This window comes from Leptidea sinapis, chromosome 30 (assembly GCF_905404315.1).
Source record: "Leptidea sinapis chromosome 30, ilLepSina1.1, whole genome shotgun sequence".
NCBI lineage: Eukaryota > Metazoa > Arthropoda > Insecta > Lepidoptera > Pieridae > Leptidea > Leptidea sinapis.
This window is the reverse complement of record NC_066294.1, coordinates 1,839,054-1,863,537: the sequence shown is the minus strand read 5'-3', so window position 1 is coordinate 1,863,537 and position 24,484 is coordinate 1,839,054. Positions and strand designations below refer to the sequence as shown.

General features: G+C 34.9%; 1 protein-coding gene across 2 annotated transcripts in view; it reads right to left on the bottom strand.

Annotated features, from left to right (window-relative positions):
* Positions 1 to 16,556: 16,556 nt before the first annotated feature.
* LOC126973879 (uncharacterized) overlaps positions 16,557 to 24,484 on the bottom strand; it is a 55,465-nt gene continuing 47,537 nt past the window's right edge. Inside the window, exons 4-9 of one of the 2 annotated variants that reach the window (XM_050821237.1) lie at positions 24,160 to 24,262; positions 23,214 to 23,402; positions 22,183 to 22,359; positions 20,546 to 20,670; positions 19,592 to 19,801; positions 16,557 to 18,647 (exon numbers count right to left, since the gene is read on the bottom strand). In XM_050821237.1, coding sequence (XP_050677194.1) covers positions 18,441 to 18,647; positions 19,592 to 19,801; positions 20,546 to 20,670; positions 22,183 to 22,359; positions 23,214 to 23,402; positions 24,160 to 24,262 — 1,011 coding nt within the window. In that variant the 3' untranslated portion in view covers positions 16,557 to 18,440. The remainder of the gene's footprint in view (positions 18,648 to 19,591; positions 19,802 to 20,545; positions 20,671 to 22,182; positions 22,360 to 23,213; positions 23,403 to 24,159; positions 24,263 to 24,484) is intronic. The other variant, XM_050821238.1, reaches the window with a different exon arrangement.

Genomic DNA, 24,484 nt, shown 5'->3' with positions numbered 1-24,484 from the left:
TGACTTGGAAGTTTGTTTTAATTGAACGTTCAACGTCAACTTTTGAGACAATTCGGGAATCTCAATCGGTTAATTGACTGTCAATCTGAGGTTTTTCAACTTTAAGTCTTTTGTGTTGTATTTTCTCTATTGTTATTAGTATTACTTGTAACAAGGATTTATCTGGACTGGACCCCATAACAATTTAACTTACGAGTCCATAACGCAAGTCACTCTGTTAACATAAGCTTTTGAATGGTACAAATTATGTGTAACAATGTTAATTATTAAACTAATATTAGAATACGCGATGTTTTCACCTGAAAAATGAACATGAAAGGAATTGTCCGTAAGTGATCTTTTATATATTATATTTTTAAAACGAAAGTGAAAGTTTTTTAGATTTAGGCCTTCCAATCTTGTTTTATTTCATGAATTTTCAAAATCACTATCACAAGTATCTAAAACTCTATTTTTTATGATTATTTATGTACGGATTCGATGAATTTATTGTTTTGTTGTAAAAATAACATTCACTGGTATTTTTTACCATTTATATTATTATTTTTCATTTTAAAATAAATAAACATCCTTTTTAAAAGTATCGCATTTGTTCATGCAGTCTGCACTAAGTTATAAGTACTCTGTTGTAGATGCTAGCAATACAGTCACAGATTTTTATGTTTTATTTGCAAAGCTTTATCTTTAAATTTTCAGTCAAAAATGTCAAATTGAGAGTAGGTCTCTCTCACAATAGTTAAGATAAAAAATCTTCTATCTACGGGTTTTTGCTGTACAAACATTTTGATGTTGACGGAAGAAGACAGATAACATACATACCATGTTGACATAAAGCTAGTGTTGCTGTTATAAAAAAGCTTTCATATTTAATTTAATAAAAACTCAGGTGTTTAAAATCCTCCTCCTGCAATAGCAGGAGCTTTTGTAGACTACTTAATTTAATGTTTCAGTCATCGTAGTTTGATTTGTTTAGGGACCGCAAAAAACACACTCCATACAAAAACGGGACTCCATATACAGTATCATAGTAATATTTTAGTAGTACAGGAAATGTACATTATATATATATACTAGATATGTGTTCGACATATCAAATTATCATATCCTTGACATTATTCACAATTTCTACTCCAAATCGTTTACTAATGGCTATAGAAAGAATCTTGAAAGAAAAAGTTTAAAAAAAATCACTTAATATTCATATAATGACAAACTTTTGCTTGGAGGACATTAAAAATTCAAATCACATTCAAAATGATCTACATTAAATAAAAACTGACCATAAATCATAATACAACGGATTTTTTTTTATGAAAATAAGGGACAAGACCAGCAGGTCGTTCAGCTGATGGTAATTGATACGCCCTGCCCATTACAATGGAGTGCCGCTCAGGATTCTTGAAACCCCCAAAAATTCTGAGCGGCACTACAAATGCGCTCGTCACCTTGAGACAAGATGTTAAGTCTCATTTGCCTAGTAATTTCACTAGCTACGGCGCCCTTCAGACCGAAACACAGTAATGCTTACACATTACTGATTCACGGCAGAAATAGGCGCCGTTGTGGTACCCATAATCTAGCCGGCATCCTGTGCAAAGGAGTCTCCCACTGTTCTGCTACTACTACTACTGGTCACTGATCTACATTAAATAAATACTGACCATAAATCATAATAAAACGGATTAAGATTGGTATTAGATTTCAAGTGCTTATCTCATAAGATCGAAGTCCTAAGTCTCTTAATCATAATATTTTAAAATAAGCGACATGGTTCTAAGTGCCATATTCCGTTCCCAAGTAAAACATTTTGATTTCGGTCTTTCTCTCTCTACTTTGAATGCCTTTTTAGTACGGATACTACGGTGGCCAGTTCTTTTCTGTCATCAACAGAGAAGATTTAATTGTTCTTACTACTAACGAAGGTTTAATCGATACCCGAAACATCCAGTGAATAGTAGATGGATGATGACTTTCAAAATTCATATTTGGCTCTACCTCTACTTCTATCGCAGGAATTATCTCTATCACCAAATTTAATTTTAATATCACAAGAATATATAACACAGTTTAGCGCAAATATACGAAAATATGAGCACCCTAGCGAAATTCTCTAAGAAACAAGCGATTCGCTCGATAATATGAAACGTTCAGTCATCGATAGATTGACAGATGACGGCTATAATCTTGTAAAAAAGTAGATCGAACCACTGCGTTTTAAGAAACTATTCGCTTTCAAACTTAGCCGGATTATACTTCGTGGCCAATCACGATACTGCAATTACTACTATGCCAAACTTATGTCAAATGACACTACACGTTTATACACGTTTCATACTTAACAAAATTTCAATTTTTACTTAGGCACCTCTTTTACCTCTAATTACGTAGTATTGACATCCTCTTTGCTATGATAAAATACAAAGAACATTCATATAAGAATGATAGGTTCCATATTCAAATGTAAAATTGTTTTTTTACGTTTCACAGTATTTATTAGCAGGCTGTAATTAATTTGTGTGATAAATTACTGTCCCAAGCAAGCCATGTCTAATCGTTAAAATTAACGACGCCGTTTATCTTCGAATTAACATTTAAAGTAATTAGTGGATTTATTTTTAATGGAGTTGTACGAGGATATTCAATAACTTTATAAAGATATAATTAATAATTACTCGGATTGTATTTTATATAAGGAATATAATATTAAAATAAGATGTGGCAAAGAATAATATAATGTGATGCCTAATTGTTGTTTCGTTATGTTTTGCTTATAATCATTTGCTACACGGTATTTCACTCTCGCTTTTTAATATGAAACTTGCTTCTTAAAGTAAAATAAGCTGGATGGCTGATGAGGTATGATAATTTTAATTATTTAAATAAAGTTTCAGGCATGCATGTGGCATGCTATGTATTACACCGGCTGGACCAAAATTTCTCGAGATAGCAACCACGAGCACCAGAAAAAACTTGTGTGTTACATCGAGAATATCCTATGCAAAGTATCGGAATAGGGTTGGGAAATATTTGAGTCCAGTTTAACCCTAACAATACCCAAGTTTCTCTATCCTTCCTCGATTCAAGATCACACCTCTAACTGCCACAGTTCGAATCTGCATACTTGACGTTGATATATCAAGCCACTTTCGGTTGCATTGCTGCTTGGAAGACAAGGCCTCTCAAAAGCCTGGTGTACTCAGTAAGGCGAGACATAAGGCAAAACTGTTTAAGGCGCAAATACTGCCTTTGAGGGAGTACTGTTCTCAAGTCTCACCTCTCGCCGCATGCTCACCAGTACCAGCATCTTCTTTGACCGCATGCAACGAAGAGCGGCTCGAATCATTGACGATCAACTCATCGGCTTCTTTGGCGTTGCATAGGCATGTTAAGTCTTTTTTTATGAAAATATGGGACGAAACGAGCAGGACGTTAATTTCAATTACTACGGCGCCCTTCAGACCCAGTTAAAATATTGCTTACACATTACTGCTTCTCGGCAGATATAGGCGCCGTTGTGGTACCCATAGTTTAGCCCGCATCCTGTGCTTCCCACTGGTGAACTGAGTCTCTTTGTATCTCATTGTATGTAGCACGGGGAGTGCTCAGAGCAGTGGTTTGAGTTGACACCAGCAGCCGAATTCAATCATCGGGTATTATCACATGTACCATATCAAACCATGTTTTTTGAGAGAAAATTTTTGCGTCAACCAGCCTTCTTCTGAACCGATACGACTTGGCCTTCAAGCTTAGAGCAACCTGCTTTAAGCATACTCTCACCGTAACTGTCGGCAACAAATCGTTCGGCATCTTGGTGTTTCGGGTGTCCATGGTTGCTTCACTACTTTGCATTACAAGTACCTCCTAGCAAACGGACAAGCCTTTAATATAAAAAAACTGATTTAAATATATCGATAATTGAGTTAGGAGACAAGACAAGACAGAATTCAGAAACGTACACAAGATGTGTCAAAAGCAAAAGTCAAAACAGACTGGACACATTCTGAAGGAAAAGAAAGAGAAATGGACAAAAACCGTTACAGAATTGTATTCAAGAGACGGGGAACGAAGGAAAGGTAGACAGATTAGAAGGTGGGAGGACGATTTTAAAAGGATAGCAGGACCGGACTGGATGAGAGTAGCTAGGAGACCGATAAAGTTTAAGGCCTTAGAGGAGGCCCTTGTCGAAAGAATAATTACTAGTAAAGTTAGTTTAAGTTTTATTTATAAGAAAAATTGAGTTAGTAGTAATAATAAAGGCTATTTTGTTTACTTTATTTTTATTAATCTTAATTAAATTTGTGTCTCTTAAAGAGAGAATGAATCCTTTAAAATTATAATTGTTCATTCCTAGTCCAGCAAGATTGCTTCGTTATGAAATCCTTAAATCCCTGAACACAACAGACTTTGATCGAACAAGTTGTTCGACGGAGAAGAGCAATAATAAGAAGCCAGGGCCGATTTGGGCTCGCCTACGATGGGTTCCGTTCCAACGTACAAGATATAAAATACTTTTGTAAAAGAAAACATTTTACGTGATTAGCATGGCGGACGTTTTAATTTAGTCATCATTAATGTTAAAGCAGTAATAGCAATACCATAAAGTACAGATAGAATACACATTTTGTTAAAATTTAAGTTGTCTCTTTATTGCTTTTTCTATAAGATAAAGCCCGACAACTGCCGATACTTATAAGTTCCCGTAAATGTTGATAATAATACCATCTTTGTGCTGCAGATGAGCTAGCGCTATTTATAACCTAGGTCCTAAAGAATCATTCAGAGATTTTTTTATGAAATAAACATTTTAACTATTGCCTCTCAATATACTTACTATTGATAATGTGATGTATTTACATAGGCACATAAACAAATTTCCTAGAAACTGCGATAATCATATTTTGACATAAGCAACAAACATAAACTTGTTTTGCCTACTACTCGGCTAGGTCGACTTAGTAAGTGTTTTGTGGAGCGATATACATGGTTTTACATTCTCCTAGAAAATGTTCAAAACACATGTATTACGATATTCAAAAGAATTACTAAGAGACGTTTGTGTGGTAAAGGTTACTTAAACATAAAGGCCCCGCCCTTTCTTCTGAGGTCTAAGGCATAAATTTTTTAATGGGTGGTAGTTTTGACGATATTTTAATTTGAACAGACAGAAGAATTCATAGAGGTGACTCTAAAATGTAAACTCCATTAACGTCGCTTACTGGAACCACCAGCCATCATCAGATCAGTGGCCACCACAAGATCTGACAGTATTTCAAACATATTAATAATTAATTTAACACTGCAGTACATTAAAAGAAAATACAATTAAACCTCGATTAACTTGAGCAAATGTTGGATCAACTTACCTTTCGTACAATAGGGTTGCTGCATTGTAATTAAATTAATCCTATTTGAATGAGATAAAAGCTATGTGATCGACATTTAAGGATTACCAATGAGATGATCCAATTATTCAAAAGAGAGCTTTAACAAATCTATCAGGAATGATAAAGCTCCCGAAAAGACCGGCATTGACAACACTCAACCTCGGATGTTATGATAATCTGATGATAATGTATCTTAAAATGTAAGCATTTAGTTAGAATTATTAAATCTATTATATATATATACTGAAATTGATCTTTGTTTGAGGCTCAAACACGCCTAAACCACTGATCGTATCGACATGAAACTACCACCATTCGATGCGAAATTTATCCTAGATGGTTTATGGCTTATACTGTACTTATTTTTCGAAATCCCAACATACATTTTTTTATTGCTGTTTTACTTTTATGAATATTTTTCCCGCTAATAAGACGTATGTGCGACGAGTCTTCGAATGTGAGATGGAGACATATTAACACCAATTTCTCCATGAACTGCACCGAAGTTTATCTCATCATTAATATTTTTTTCCCATTTATTATTGGTTGGTTGCCAAAAGTACAAAATTAATAATATTTCACAACGCTGGTGCTAGTGATTCGAGATAAAATATTTGTGTGAACTGTATTTAACATTCTATTGAGGAATTAAATGTAGTTCTCTAGCCAACTAGACTACTACAAAGTAGTAGTTGCTGGCCAACATAAATAATGCAACAAACCTTAAGTTTTCGCCTCTACCTAAATGATGCGCATCTTTTTCTAATGATCGCGTAAAAATCATCAACGCGCGCCTCCGTAAATATGCCGCATGCGCTACAAAACCTAGGCAGCCCCATCACTACCCTAAACGCGTCATTATATTGCACTCGCAGCGCGTTGTATGCCCTCTGCGTATAGCCGGTCCAAAGACTGCACGTGTAAAATGACTGGCAATAAGCCTTAAACAGAGTTATTTTGACCTGTTCACTACAACGCGCATACCTTCGGGCCAGCATATTACAGCGGATAGCCCACGCCCTACCCTAGGTTATCACTTAGGTTGTGGGAGACCCAGTGGCCAAGATATTAACACTTCGTTACAATATTCAGTGGTGCGTTACACAGCGATAGAGGTTCTTTATGTTCGTAAATTTTATTACCCGCATTTATTTTTATTTGTATTGTAGCTCTCCCGTGGGCCTCCCTGACATAATCATTACAGCCTGTGACATGTTTAAATTTATTCTTAGCCTATTTAACCCGAAGCCGTTACGTACGGCGAAAGAGTATCAATTGGGGTTCTCCAGTGTTGAAGCGCGGACTGTCGACTGTGTGACCCTCGAGTGAGCAAGAGTGGTTTGGCGTTAACAGCTTTCACTTCGCAAAATCAAAGCAGCAGGAGCAGGTAATCAATTGTAAAGTAGATACTGTAGATGAAGCCACACCCCTGAGAGTTGAAGAAAGCATACAAAATTGTATGACGATACGTCACTCGAACGGTTGGCTCAGTTGGAAAGAACCTCAGCTCGCACAGAACGCGAGAGGTCACGGATTCGAGTTCCTTATCGTTCATAAAATTTTGTTTTCAGTTTTATTTGTGTAATTAATCCCATACGTGTGGGTTATCACTTTAAAACATAACAAATTGTAAAGTTATTTACGTTTTTAGTTTTTGTAGTCGGTTTTTTAAACGTAGGTTTTTTTACTTTTTTGCGTCAGTTAACAATAATAATTTATAATCAACCTGAATGGGAACTCCTTAAAAAACGTACACAAACTACAATTACATCATCTACATGAACAAAAATTTTCATAAAATTAAAAGTACTAGGACAAACTATGTAATATTTATGGGACCAAATAGCATCTATTCCGCATCGAACTGAAGTAGAATCACGTAAATCGGATTATAAAAATCAGCGTAATCTAAAAAAAACGATTAAATTGAGAACCTCCTGCTATTTGAAGTCGGTTAATAATATTGAATATTTCATAGAAAGTAATATTAAATAAACTGTATAAATATAACTTATCCTATATTGGATGCATCAATCTTTTAAAAAGCTTGCTCTCTTCATTGCTTGTGTAAGAATGCTTCGTGAACATGATGGTCGTGATTACTGTCATAATTAGTAATTGCATCTAACAAATACAATGATTTATTAACTATAACAGGTCAATATGTCACCACAAGCAGCACCCGTTCATGAGTTGATGCATGGACCAGACAAAGATGACGGTATTAAGTTTTTCTCTACTACTTTTATTTGCACATTGATCGCACAACAATGATAAATTAATAATATAATTTTTCTTAATGCCAAAAATACAGTCCTTCAACATTTAGTAAATTTATCCCGTAAAAATAAAATAAAAAATACACAGTGGCAACCCTGTAGCCTAGCTTCTAATCTGATGTGGTTCGGTTACAAAACAAACAAGAGTTAACAAATCGTTGTCGTCTGTTTGTTCACGCAGACTTCCCTTGTTTTTGTGTTAGTTTTAAAAGCGTTCACGTTATTTACCTCCAATACTCCGAATTAATCCACAGTTAACAACTAAATAAATAAATAACTAAATAACAATAAATATGTTGGTCTCAGTGAGTCATACATCTTTGTGCCATTTGGTGTCGAGACACTTGGCCCGTGGGGCCCAGAGGCGCGGAGAATGTTCAAAGTACTATCTTTGCGCCTCAATTAGGCTACTGGAAGCCCAAGCGCTGGCAGCTATTTCGGTCAACGGATCAGCTTAGCTATCCAACTTGGAAATGCTGCCAGTATTATTGGTACGCTTCCACGTAATAATAGTTTTGATTATATGTAGTCATAGTATAGTAAATATAGTTATAAGATTTGTTCCCAGCTATTCACAACATTTCCATATAATTTACTATAATTCATATCGCAGATAGTAATCATGTGTTTAATATCAATATTATTCAGATGTATATCTTGATTATGGTTTTAGACCCCAAGATTATCAAAACAAATTAAAAATTATGAATTCCTTATATTTCCTTTACTTGTACTACTTATTGCACACGATAATGAGTATCTCTTTTACCATAGTAGTGCTCTTGTGCAGTTGAAGTTATAACTAGGTGACGCTAGAGTTGCCTGCAGCCTAGCGTAACTCTCTAAGAAAAAAGAGATTCACTCGATTGTATGAAACGTGCAGTCATTGATAGATTGACAGGTGACGGCTATAATCTTGTAAATAACGGAGATAGCCGAAATTCACTACATTTTAAGCAACTTTTTGCTTTCAAATTTAGCCGGATTATACTTCCTCGCCAATCGCCATGCTGTAATTACTACTATTTCAAGCTTATGTCTAATCACTGCACGTTTCATACTACACAAAATTTAAATTTTTAGCTAAGCAGTCCCCCCTTTTATTACCTAGTAAGTATTTACATCCCCTTTGGTTGCCTGAACAAACATATATTTTCCACTACTAGAGGAATTGGCTATTCAACCTGATGAGCCCGGTAGCGTATATATGTATATGTATAATATAATAGCTTGAAGCCATATAATTAGTGTGAGTAAATATTGCAATGTTATTATATTATTTCTAATGTGATTAGAGTATTTTCATCGTACCTTACAAAAAGCGTCCAAGTGCGAGTCGGAATCGCCCATGAAGGGTTCCGTAGCAGCAAGTAACATAATATTTTTTTTTATATTTGAGTTGATTGAATGAAAGGTAAATTGTGGTTTACGATTTATGACGTATTATAAACTACTTACTAGATCTCGATCAAACCAATTTTCGGTAGAAGTTTGCATGCATTCTCTTATTTTAGAAGTTACATGGAGGGGACACATTTTACCACTTTGGAGCTGTCTCTCGCCCAAACTTATCAGTTTAGATATTAAAAACCTATCTCAGAAAATATCATTTTTGAAGACCTATCCATAAACACCCCACACGAATGGGTTTGATTAAAAAAAAAATTGAGTTTCAGTTCTAGTATGTTTTTTTTAACCCCAAAATGTATTGTTTTTTTTTTTCATTTTTGTGTGATAATCTTAATGGGGTTCACAGAATACAACTACTTAAAAAGTTTCAACAGTAAATAGTTCTTGTAGATTCAGAAAAAAGTGGGTGTGACATACGGACGGACAGACAGGCAGACAGATATGATGAATCCATAAGGGTTCCGTTTTTTTCCATTTGGCTACTGAACCCTAAAAAGTACCTAATATTTAATACCCTAAATACCGGCAACGCTTCTGTAATTCTTCTGGTATTCAGTTATGACGAAGTTGATTAAAATAATATATTATTTATACTTCAAAATATTTTGAGAAATTCTTCAGTAGTGGACGTTGAAAAGACGTTTAATATTTAGTTGCTCAAGAATGTAATAAAACTAAGGAGAATACTTAAAGAACATCATTGTTTTAGTTCTTGAAAACTTATTCAATGATACGTAGTTTTTTGTTCAGTAAATATTTGACGCGAGAATAGATTACAGGCGAAGAATATCCTCACTCATTTTCGCTCCCCATTCGCAACCTTGAAATGTTATAAAAGATCGGGTTTTTTATATTATATTATTATGAAATTAAGATATTTTGATCATTCTATATAGAAAATAGATTACATATTGAAAAGTCTTTAGTAAGTCACTATACAAAAAATGAAAGTGTCACCCTTCGGCAGAACAGATTCTAAACGTCTATGTTCCTTGGTTTTGGTTAAATCTTTTTGATATTTTCGTACTCTTGATCTGGCCTATTCAGTACATCCTAATTCTGACTGTGGAATGAATGCCTATTTTATTTTATTTTTTAATTTGAAGAAACCCCCACGGGCCGTAACCCCAACGGGGTTTTTCGCTGGGGTGGTGTGTCAGAATCGGACCGACCAAAAACCACACGGTGTACCATACCGCACCTTTACCTCAATTAGGTCGTATTCAGTTTAATGAATGCCTATTTGAACCTTCGTCAACACTGTAATGCATATTTATTCCAGTTCAGTTTATAAATTTTCATCCATCTTCCTCGCATGACTCAATGAACCCATTTCCTTCAATATCTATCACTACATCATCTTAATCTCCACATCTTGAAAGAGTCACATTAGACAAAACAAAAAAGTTCCCAAATTATTATTATATGCGTGGAACTCTCTGTCAATGGCTCGATTGCTTGGCGTTGAATAGAGATCTAAATAATGCGTATCTTCTTCCTCATTTATCAAGTGGATTATTTCAAAGAGCTGTTTGATCTGATGCCTGCTACAAAATTCTCCATTGCATTAGATTGTGGAATCCACATATTAAAACGTTAACATCACCATTTGGCTGTGGCGTGGCCTCCACAGTGTCGTTTTGAAGGAATTTTTCTTATACGTAATCTGCATAAAAAATTCGCTACTCTTCTTTGAAACCTCTGGAGTTGTAAATGAGTTTCTGTGGTTCAAGTTTTATATATAAAAAAAATAACGATACTTCTTCCATTGTCTTAAAGTCATCAAATTATTTATCAAACTATGCTGTCATAGTCTTGGCAGAATGATCCCGCACGAAATTAGGTGGAACTTAACATCTGGATATTGCGTCACTTATTCCCATAAAAATTATCTGCAGCAGGATCCGTCGATAATAGCTTATTAAATACACTAAAAGGTTAGTAAATACGATAACTTCAAACCTAATATATTGAAGATAAAGAGATTATCGAGATTCCTATAACTATAATTGATATTATCTTTAACTTTCTTCCTATGTTCCGGGAGCTCAGTGCACATTAGTGTTACAAGTTCTTCTAAGCGAAACTTGGAGTGACTGCTCCGCAGGTTTATTGCGAGGTTTGACAGTTTCGTTAACTTCATTACGTTACTTTAGAAACTACTCCTGGGTAAGGTATTCTGGGGTAATGTTCGAAATATATTTAATTATATTGCAGCTTAGTGAAGGTACTGTTTCTAATTGGATTTCTTAGAGGATAATATACTTTGTGTTCAATTAAGATTTGGCTATTTTGTTGCTATGTCGTAACACAAGATCCAGAGAATCAATTAAAATATAAACCCATTTGCAAATAAAACGGGCACCCAAAACTTTCTGTACAACTATCTAAATCTTAAACAAAAGAGGTTTTATATGCATTCAATTAATTAGAAACATGTGTATTATTTACCTATTATCGTAACAAAGAGTATGGGGAAGTAAAATAAAATATTCCAAATTTGAAAATTTCAGAGTTATCTTAAACTCGATTCGATTAGAGCATTTGATCCCCAGCTTGTAAAGATATTTTTCTATAAATAAATAAAAAAGAGTTTTTTGTTATTTAAATGAATCGATTATAGGAAAATTGTATAGATTGCTTATTCATGAGAAATTTAATATCTTATTAAGACAGGCAAGAAAATTATAGCTGGTAATATAGTGACAAGAAGGCTGTACTCAATGTTATGTGTCAGAAGGGTTTGGAGAATTGTTCAGAGAACCTGGACTAGATTTCAAGAAACTGGTTCATTGAAAGGAAGACCGGTATCAGCAAGAAAACGATGTACTGAACCCAACGACGATTTACGGAATTGAATGTCAATAATATCAAAAACAATATTGAAGATGTTACAAATGTGAGTATGGACTGTCTGTTGTTACTTCATGGGCAAGGTGCCCATGAACTGATTTGCAAGGCTAATATTTTGCCAAAATTGTACGACACATGCAGAATGGAGCAAGGTTTTATTTCCTGATAAATCCAGATCCCGAATCACATTATTTGGTGAGGAGTGTAACGGGGCGTAATATGTCGGACTCGAGTGTCCGCGCAAGCGGACACCCCCTACCGACTAAAAACCTCCTCTATGCGGTTAGCCCTGAAGGCTTTTACAGCGACATAGGACGTGGGCCGTGAAGGCTGCAAAGACTACACAATTAGCTTTAGTTATTATTTAATAAGGCGTTGAAACAAACATAGTTTAGTGACAGTCAGTGCAATAAAGCCTACAAATACAATGTATGTGAAAGTTTGTTATTTTTCTTACTTAAATTTGTGCATACAAACAGCTGAACGGATGTGGTTAAAGATAGCATATTATCCATACAATAGAAGTCCAGTCATTTTAGTGAGACAATATTTTCACCATATCACGTCAATGGCACCGTATAATAGTAGATGGAATTACTGTTTCGAAATATTTCTTTCATCTTAATATTTAAATTAATCATGCAACATTAACACTGCTTCATCAAAAAGCTCATGTATCAATATAATAATTGATAATTATGCGTGTTTTGTGTTGCTTTTTAATTCGTCAAGACTTTTTGTGGTACCTATATGTTATATTACATCTACATATGTAGTAGTATTATTGTTATAGTAGTATTACGTCGGTAACGCTGACTTTAACATAGACTGCGTAATTTGTTGCACCATCGTATGCCTAGGTATAGTTAAAGTTAAAAAGTGAAATATCAAGTCAATGTCGACTATTCATTTGCAACTTGCATCTTAATTGATGTTGGAAATTATTCAATTACATAACTGTAAATATATATATAAATATTATATCATTCTTTTTTTTTTTTACTCTTATTGCGTTTATATTTAACATTACGTCGACAATTTAATAGGGAAATTGGAAGAGTGAAACACCGCAACATTGCATACTATCTATAAACAATACAATAATTCAATCTGAGCAAGATACATCTGCTTTTGATGTAAATCTTCTTGAGGCGCGACTACGAGGTAACTGGACGACAATGCAACGAGAGTCCGTTACGTTTCTGTACCATCCGGTTTTTCGTTTCTTCGTCCATTGTTAGGACAGGCAAAGGGTTCGAGCCCATACTTATTCGTTCATTTGCAATAACAATATCATATTGGTATTAATAATTTAACCTTAATTTTTTTATTTTCAATTATTTTATTTAATGAGTGAACAAAATGTACAAGTGATATTAATTAATTAAAAAACATTACTCTTTCATCAAAACGAGAACTGAACAAACATCAAATTAAAAAATCAAGAACCTAATAATACTTTTGACCTTTAAGTGTAGTGTTTTGTATTTTATAATGAATTATATTAATTTAACTAACTCTATAATATCATTATTTGTAAAATAGAATGTTTTTTTTTTATTCTAGGAAGTGAAATACCAACTTGGCTCAAAATATGAGGTTATATCGTCAGCGTTTCCGACAAAGGAAATAGCAAAAAAATCTAACAATGCTCCTAGCTCTTCAGGAATACGTGAGTGCTTAGTTGGTAACCGTCTTAATTAATTTATATTATTATGATATATTTGTTAATTATTCCTATAGTTAATTATTATTAATTTGTTGTACGATTTTACATAGTAACCAATAACCAATTTAAAAAAAACGATGACTGAGTTTGTTGCGCCCGTTCTTCTTAGGTGAGGCATACTCTTTGGAATGGGTAGTAGTTTTTGACTTTCAATATATATATTTTTTTATGATAATAAGGGACGAGACGAGCAGGACGTTCAGCTGATGGTAATAGATACGCCATGCCCATTACAATGCAGTGCCGCTCAGGATTCTCAAAAAACCCAAACATTCTGAGCGGCACTACAATTGAGCTCGTCACCTTGAGACATAAGATTTTAAGCCTCATTTGCCCAGTAATTTCACTAGCTACGGCGCCCTTCAGACCGAAACACAGTAATGCTTAAACATTACTGCTTCACGGCAGAAATAGGCGCCGTTGTGGTATCCATAATCTAGCCGGCTTCCTGTGCAAAGAAGCTTCCCACTGGTAAGTAAGTAATAAGTAATATTATATCCTATTTTGAATAAAAATATTTGAATTTGAATAAACAAAGATTTACTAACAAATTCATTCTAAAACTATGTCGAGTAGAAGTAAGTATTTTTAAAAGTTAATAGGTTTAAGTTAAAGTTAATAACATCGTAACGTTACTGTTAATATTGATATTTTTATATTAAATTTAAATGACTGCTCAGAAAAAGTTAGTCAAGTGTCCATTGTTAAATAAGTATTAATTAAGTGGATATTCTTCAACCATTCAACCCTTCAATTTACCTAAGTAAACGTAAAAGGGTAATATTTTATTTTTGAAATCAACCTAAATTGGAGTGTTATTTACTTAAAATAATAATGTCTGGACTTACAAGAAATGAACGAACATTCTCTTAAAAAATTATTATGTCATAGAAGCGGCTTACTGCTTCAGGTCATGCTCTTTTGCAGCATTGCAATGGAATCAAAGTCAGATAAACATTTTTTTTAGAGGCATTTAGTAAGTATTGCATAATATGTAGATAAACATTGTTTTGTTATTCGGTAGATTTCTCGTGACAGGCATCGTCATGCTCGCTTAAATGCCTCTGCTTGTGGTGGCGACGTGGGGCGGGTCGTTCCCTTCCCTAAAATATGGTCGAGGGAGGCGATATATATTCGGAGATATATATCGGCGATAATATCGGCTATAATATCGGCGATATATATTCGGAGGCGACACACATTTGCGGGAAGGAGACGACCCGGATCAAACCATAAAAAAACGAGAATCAGATCATAAAAAGGAGACAGTTCGGTTCCGGCAAACTACAGGCCTATTGTTATTACCTCCCTGATCTCCAAAAAACTACAAAGAATAATTAACCGCCAGGTTATGGTGTATCTAGGATCATCAGTTGATCAACGTCCGACAGTACGGCTTTCGCTATAGTCGGTTAGCAGATGATTTTCTGGTTAACACGTAGATGGGCGGGGGCTATCCATAGGAAGGGGTGGGAAAAGTAAGGCCTGGCAGTTAGTCTGGATAAAGCGAAGGCCTTTGATCATGTATGACACAAGGCGCTTCTGTCAAGACTTCCATTATTTGAGCTTCGCGAGAGTTTCAGCAGAAGCCCGTGAAAGCGAAGCTCTCCAAGGCTGTGTGCTATCTCCTACACTGTTTCTTCTGCTTATCAATCATATCTTGGACGCCTCCAACGTGCATGCTATGCAGATGACAATACTGGACATGCCATGTACACGGGCCATGCAAGTCTCGCTCGGGATATCGTCCAGTGCCGGATGAAACTTGTGTCTTCTATCGATTCCTCTCTTGAAAAGGTCACAGAATAGGGTGAAATGAACCTTGTCCAATTTAACCCCGAAAAGACCGCTCTTCGACAACAGTTCCCTTAATACGTCGCCTAGTTTCTGAATACTGGGTCTTGAATACTCGAGCTATTGCAAATTTGGAAGTCAAAACCGAATTGTGTTCGCATAAGCTGGGCGTTATAAATGCACGACAATAGAATGAAGTATTTCTGTTATCTCTTTCTAGTATGGCGCACCCCAGATCAGCTCAAACCATTTGACCACGTGCAACGCAGAGCTGCTCGAGTTGTCGCGAATGAACCAGTGCTCTGTGAATGGCTTGGCGTTACGTAGAGACGTCGCTTCATTGTGTATCTTCCACCGCATTTATCACGGAGGGTGTTACGAGGAGCTATTTCACCTGATTCTTGCCGCCGAATTCCACAACACACTACAAATTTCCACCATCTTGTGTGCCGTTCCCCCACACTAATAAATATAAATCATTATTGCTCGGGCAGAGATTTTCCGACTGTTGCAGAGCCCGTACCCTCCTGGGGTAAAATCTCTTAAAGAACCGCTGACATATTCTAGTGGAGGGACGGGGGGAGGGGCTCCGGTCCTCGATACTAACCTATGCAAAACATAGCGGCACTAGGCCACTACTTCACGCCGAATTACTATGCCGAGTTAGTAAAGCCACTAATGGTATCTTAATTCTACGGCAGGCTTAAGCATCGACAATATTTTGCGACGTGGTGCCTTCAAAAGAAACGAACGAAAACTTTCAACCCCTAAACCACTTTCTTTGCAGTAATTTTTTTAAAAACTCCGACACACGATTATTTTTTATTTATATCCAACCAAAAGCAGGAGTGTAAAATTTTCTTAGATTCTAACTTTGTATATTGCCCTAGGAGTGGAATTTAGTGCTAATTTATGTTACTTAGGAAACCTTTGTACAAGAATTCCTAAGGTTAAGGATCTTATTCGTCAGTTGGCATCTAATGAATAATAAATACAGTCAGCTATGCATGAAATTATATATTGCATAACATTATTATTTAATGCCTTTATGTCAGTAGTAGACATCACGCATAGGAACTGACTAGGTTGAAAGGAAAAAAATAAAAACACATTTAGTAATAATTTAATTCCAGTATGTTTTGTTTCATTTATAACTCTATTGCTATGTACAAATAAATAAATTTAATAACAATAAATTATTCTTATAGATCTAATATTTACAATTTTAATCGTATTTAATAGCATTGTACCTATAAGTTGCAGTTTCCTGAACTACGTCTGCCTCATCTAAAGGATAGCTTAAAAAACATTAAAACTTTTATCTGCAATAACATCTTATTGTTATAAAAACACATATTAATGATAATACCAATACAAAACAGATCATTGTGACAACGCATTGACCAAACAAACACTATTCTTACATACAGTATTTAAATGATAATTAAATAATAGTGTTTGTGTTATTATGAGGCCAAATCTGCGCCGAGTGATAATAATAGAATATGGGTCAGCATGAAGTATTTTATTTTTCTATTGATGCCTACCAGGTTCTTCGAATGGCTTTGTCGATGATAAGATGACTGCGAGCGATAGTTTGCAACAACTGCGTTATGTCGTAGGTATATTATCACAGTCTTGATATTACAATTTCACTAGTGATATTATAATTAAGCTTAGATTCTCAATCAACTTCATAACTTACAAGGGCCTGGTTTTAGTGATATCGTAATGTACACACATAAATACAATAAACAGACCATTCAGAGACGGCCTCATAAACTAACGACCAGTAAAATTATCAAAATATAATAAATTATAAAATTACAATAACACTAACCTTACAATATCACTATAGATAGTAACCCGTGACATTACAATGTCACTAAAATCAGGCGGTTAAATTGTAAGAAATGAAGTTGATTGACAATCTACCGTTTAATTATAATATCACTAGTGAAATTGTAATAGCACGGTTTTGACAATATACCTGCGACATATATAAGGTAAAGCAAAAATTAACCATTTGACAATTTTCAATCTTCGTCAGAATATAGCTAATGTAAATGAAAAATAAATAAATAGCGATCTGTCAAAAGTTTTAACATTAACTATACCAAGGCATACGATTGGTGCAACACATTTCGCAGTCTATATTAATGTCAGTGTTACCACCGTAATGCTACTATAACAATGATACTACTATAATATATAGGTGTAACATTACATATACTTAACCATAAAAAGTCTTGACTTATTAAAAAGCAAACAAAATACGTATGATTATCAAATATTATACTCATGTATCAAACATGAGCTTTTTGATGAAACAATGTTAATGTTGCATGATTAACTTAAATATTAAGATGAAAGAAATATTTTGAAACAGTAATTCCATCTACTAGTAATATGGTAATATTGACGTAATCTGGTGAAAATATTGTCTTACTAAAATGACTTTGCATGAACTTCTATTGTATGGATAATATGCTATCTTTAACCACACATCCGTTCAGCTGTTTGTATGCACAAATTTAAGTAAGAAAAATAACAAACTTTCACATACATTGTATTTGTATTCCTTATAGCATTGGCTGTCACCAAAATGTTTGGCATAATTACATATTATGTTTGTTTCAACGCCTTATTAAATAATAACTAAAGCTAAATTTTGGCAATAGAAAACTTATAAAACACTTACGTACGTACGTACCTTTAACAAATTACGTTCTTGCAATTAAAATTCAGATACATATTAAGCAATATATTATAACAGAGGAAATGATATATGTAGCAGTCGACCATTTCAATTAATAATTATCTTTCAATGTCTGTTACGCAAATTAATACGTGACTTTATTTTTCTTATTTTTCGAGATGATGTAAAAATAAGTTTTTACGCACTGTAACAGTTTGGGATAAGATAATTTGTGTGTCAATATTATTACTATAATATTATTATTAATGGTTTTCAACAATAAATGCTATTTCTCAGGAATTACACGAGATCTGTTGATACCGTAAACACATTCCGATGTTCTCTTCAGGGTTCTCCTTGATGGTGGGGGGACCGAAGTGAACTGACACTGCGAAAGGTGTGATGGAGGTTTCGATGTGACAGTCGGCCGGACTGACACCGGGACAGAAGTTGTTCCCGCAGTGATGAGGGTCGCATACTCCGGCTCCAAACATGGAGTTCTAAAATTAACACATAGATTAAATTAGTTTACGTTTATGATAAAAGAACCTGATTTCTTTAATAGAAAATAAAATATCGTTTTTGTTTCACTACGATTTTGTTTTCCATTTGCTTGCCTATTTAATGGCTCGCCGACTGAAAGATAACCTGAAAAGGCTAATTGTAGTAGGAATATTTTTAAAGGTAAAGGAGCCGAAGATATTCTCACTGGTTACTTACTAAGATACGGCATTCACTGGTCTTAGAACGTTATAACTGTCTTAAGATAAAGAGAAAAGCCAACAAAAAATAATAACAACCGTGACGCTCGACTCACAGGCAAGACTTTCAATAACGAAAAAAATATCCCAGAAAGTTCGTTTTGCAACCGAAGAGAATTTAATATTAAACAGCACAATGGCGTTTAAATATCACCCTACCTGTTATCCACATAAGGTTTTTACATCGTTTTTGTTTCCATTATTTTATCGTTGAGATGGTTTGAAAGTAGATTGACTACATAAATTATAGAAAACATGAAGGTGGAAAAGTTTGGTATTATAAGTTTTACTTGATTAGTAACTGTTGTTCTGTACCTAATTTTAGAAACCATCTACCGGTCCTCATACCATAGGTTTTTGTTCTGTGATCGAGTTACGTTCGATAATTAAGCTGGTAATTGTAACTATAAACAAGCAAGTTAAAACAAAACAAAGTTTCTGTTCTAAGTATGAGGAAGCCCCAAAATTTATTGTTTTTTTTTTGTGTAAAAATCTTAATGCGGTTCACAGAATACATATATTTAACAAGTTTCAACAGTATAGTTCTTATAATTTCGGAAAAAAAGTGGCTGTGACATACGGATGGACAGATAGACAGACATAACGAATCCATATGGGTACCTTTTTTGCCATTTGGCTACAGAACCCTAAAAATTTTGAATATTTGTACAAAATAAACTTACCGATATAAAATATTCATTCTCGCAAGGTATGGTTACCCTATCGCCGCACCTCTGTCGACCATGGCCACGCAACGGGAACCCTCCATACATCCCGTAGCCGTAGTAGGGGAACGCTTCTTCTGGAATGTTCTGCGTGTACGGCGACCAGCGACCCCACGCCAGCGCGCGACTCTGACCCCACAGCCAAGACGGGAACATGTAGTTCCATATCTATGTATGTGTTATGTTAGTATAGCGGGGTGCTACAGGGGTCCGTATTGGGTACCAAAGTTTACCTAGCTGATAGAGGTATTCTCGATAAATTACCTGGACAAGTTAGAAGAGGAGTAAATTTATCCTAAAAGCAAAAGTAATTAGCTGTTTATTGTTAAACTTTGTAACAGTGTTACTGAAGACGGCGGAAAAAAATTAATTCAGTAATGGTATTTAATTTTTTTTGAATATGTTTGAATTCGTATGGGATGAGGATTATGCTAAAAAAGCTCCTTAGTTCTTATATTAATATTCCATGAACCGCAATTATATCTCATAAAGCTATTATTAACATATTATAAGCTAATCATAATTATATGCATGCTTTTATTCCTTCGCCTTACAAGGCAATACAAAATGACTGAGTTTCTTATTTCTCTTATTTCTTTTGTGTAACGAAACCAAATATCAATTATTACTACTTTTTACTATAATTTAAAATAATCACCTATTGACTATATTAGGAAAGTAACATTATAGCTATAAATATAGATTATTACACACACATTGACACATTGTCAAAAAGCAACGTAAGTAGCGGATGATCTATTCCAGACAATTTACAAGATCTTTCTGACCATTTGCCTTATAATTCAGGAATATATTTGGAAGTACTCAGACATCTGTGTTTATGCATATAACTTAAAAAGCAATATTGTACCATTTAACTGAAAATTTAATTTTATGGCCAAAATGTTATACCGAGTTCAGAGCGCCCGGAGCCTGCGTCGTAGAGGAAGGTTGTATAATCTGAGGCTCAGCACCAGAACCTTCATCTTCATTTTGAATGTCATTCACCGGCATCATTCCTTCTGCTTGTATTTGATCTAAAATAATATTAAATATTATCAACATTGCATCAACATAATGGCTGCGGTAATCACGGCTTACGGCCGTTCCCAATATTCCGTCTTCAGTCAATTTCTCTTATTTAAGAAAAAAATCGTAAGTATCGTTGATTCGTTGACTTTTCTGTCCCAACAAATTTAACGACGGTAACTCACCTTATCCGTACATATAAATACAGTTACAATTAAAATTAACAAAATATTACATTTAAATTTGGAATCTGTCATTTTTATATGATTGGTTATTGAATTTTCTCATTTTGGCGCAAAACTATGTACAATATTTTTTGATATTAAAATGGGGTGATGGAGAATGGTGATAAAGAGAACCGAATCGCTGTAATTGCATTACAGCACAAAGTAGGTAGATAAATGCAATTTTTAAAACTCTCCATACGCTTGGTATAAGTAAAATTTGTGTACCGTGCTATTAATAGGTACAATGAGACCTTTGTGGCAGAAAAAGATCGGGCCGTCCACGTAGTGTTCGTACGAAAAGGTGGTCAAAGCAGTAAGGGAAAGAATTCGAAAAAAACCTGTCCGAAAGTAAAAGATTTTATCGCGGGAGATGAATAAAGCACCTAGAACCATGTCGCGTATTTTAAAAGATAACTTAGGACTTGCAGCCTATAAGAGACTTATTTTTCATTTCTTAACTGATAATTTAAAAAATAATAGGGTGGTAAAATCGAAAAACTACTGAAGCGGTACGCAAAGGGAGGTCACAGAAAAAATTTGTTTACGGATGAGAATTTTTTTACAATTAAGCAACATTTTAACAAACAAAATCACCTTATTTATGCTCAAAGCTCTAAGGAAGCTTCCCAATTAGTCGACAGAGTGCAACGTGGGCACTATCCGACTTCAGTGATGGTTTGGTGGGGTATTAGCTATGAAGGAGTGACTGAGCCATACTTTTGTGAAAAAGGTATCAAAACATCGGCACAAGTGTATCAAGATACCAGTCTTGAGAAGGTAGAGAAGCCCTTTAACAACACCATGTTCAATAACCAACAATGGTCCTTCCAGCAAGACTCGGTGCCGGGCCATAAAGCTCAGTCTACGCAATCTTGGTTGGAAACGAACGTTTAGTACTTCATCAGAGGTGAAGTCTGGCCGCCGTCTAGTCCCAATCTTAATCCGCTGGATTATGATTTATGGTCAGTTTTAGAGAGTACGGCTTGCTCTAAACGGTATGAAAATTTGGAGTCCCTAAAACAATCCGTACGATTGGCAGTGAAGAATTTTCTCATGGAAAGAGTGCGTGCTTCTATTGATAACTGGCCTAAACGTTAAGAGGACTGTACAGCCAATGGAGACCACTTCGAATAAGCTGTATAATAATAAGTTTCGAATATTTTAAATTCTTTTATATTTATGTATTAAACTAACACAGTGTAAAAGTAATAAAAGCTTTTTACAATAAAAAAAATTTTCTTTGTTTCAGTATTTATGTCAAGACTAGGTATACTAAAGGTTATTCCAATTTACCCATTTGCTGCGTTCCACCGCTCTCTCCGCCAGCTCCAGGCCCAATTCTAAACGATCTTCTGTCACATGGTGTGTATCGAACTGAACAATATCCTGTGTTTCTACGAACGCACGATCTGTAGTCCTGATTTGCGAGATGGCGACCATTCGACGCGTAGTTGAACGTTCTGATGGTACCTGTCAATTATTTCAATCAATCACACATTTTGCTACTGCTAAACTAAAAGTGAATGAATCTGTAATAGTTCTGACTTAGAGTGCTTTCGCACAACGTCCGATCCTAATCCAATCCGTACCCGTAAAACACGGTCCGGTGTAGACTACGCTATTACTCTTCATTGCATGAACAACCTTCAATAATTAAATGCAATATTAGATTAATTTCTTCAACAGCAAAATACTTATAACTTAATCATGCTTTCGAAAACGTGAAATATAAATTATAGGCTTGTTTCGCTTGAAATGAGACGAAAAGGTTAAAACATAAAATGGTTTGTACGGAGAGGGCTTTCTAATATTGAAAAGCACCAAGAAATATTTATCTACTTTACGTGGCTATATCAGAAAGTCGCATTAATAAACCTACAGATTCAAGAGTTCAAAATTATCATAATCCAAGTCATATTTGAAACGTGTTTAATATGATAGAACAATCAATAATTTCCTACCATTTAACATACTTTTTCGAAGTTAATATTAAACCACAATTATGTAATTGGGTGTTAAAGAAAATAGAATTGCAGTGATTGCCTTGCACATAGTGGGTATAGAGGCGTCGGTGATTCGTCATGTCGTATTGGGAAACTAAAAATTTTAACGCAAGAAATGAAGATTCCTGCTAAGACTCTTTGCCAATCGTACTGTTGGTTAGCACCAGTATATAGATACAGGGCATGCCATACAACTTCTAGATCTAGAATGGCATGGGCCTGCTTTTGTGTTTTGTTATTAAGGGCTTAACCTTGTGGTAGTATGTATGTAAATAAATAAATTACAGGTCTATAAACGGAACATTATAAAATCAGGCATACCGTTGTTTTCTGTGTAATACTGCAAGCAGTCGTGCGGCGCGGTATTGGCGAGTGGTATCTGCGCTATACGAAGCAGCCAGAGCCTGGGCATGTCAGCGCCGCGCATGCGCATCACCAGCGGAACAGACCTGGATCGAGGGAGCTCGTCTGCCTCTCTGATCTCAGCAGCGCTGGGCAACGTGTAGTACACTAGAAGTTTAATGTAATTCTTATTCAAATTGATGGGTTGTGAATTCTGCCAATTTTGTAAGTGAATACTTCTGTAGCGGCGTTGAGCACTTTTCTTAGGATGTGTATAAAATGTTAATTTCGCGTCAGAACACGATCCAAAATTCGTAAGACAGTTGTTGAAATTATGGGTGTAAGATTTATATTTCTAACTAGTTATAGTTCGGCTATATCAACTTATACGGTCATTGGACCAGTGGTTGAATCATTGTGATTGCGAAGCCGAAAAACCGCGAGGTCGGGGGATCGTTGTGAAATATTTTTACAGTTTATTATGGATGAAAGTTGATTTTTCTGAGAGATAAACTTTTAAATGTAAAATAATTATTATAATAGTCCTGAAGTGTTAATTTTTTATGTAATATTAATTCTCATTTTTTTTACGATAGCGCGATATATGAATATTGTATTTAACCACATAAATATGCTAGTACTTTTATACTGATAAAGAATTCGTAAAAAATTATTCCCTCGCCATTCCAAAATATTAAAAACGCACAACGTTAATGTTCAAATTTCACTTCTGCCGGCAGTCCCGGAGTGCAACCCGTATTTTTTTTTTCACAATAATAAAATAGTTAGAATGGTATGTTGTATGTGAAGAAAATTAGTATTGTAAGTCAGTCCTCAGTGGTTCTTGCAGAAGCGAAACTACAAAGAAGGAGAAATTCATAATCATAAATAAATACTCTATATTCTATTAATAAGTAAAACCTACTATGTTGGTTATGATTCTGGCCACACAGTGTAAAGTTATTGGCTCCTTCCCCGAGGATCATGGCGTCTTCGTCACACTTGCCAGTGATTCTATTGGGCTGACCCTGGAAGATAATACCACAAATATAAATTGTAAGACTTGTTTTTTGTATGGTCTGATCATATGCTTTTAAGTCTCAACTATTTAATTGGTGTCGTCATATAAAAGAAAGGCATCTGTAAGTCCTGTTAGGAGTAACAAGCCGTACAATATTTATTCATTGGGATCGTAATTTTACAGGTATGGTATTACGACGATATGAGACGAAGGGGCAAATATAACATCA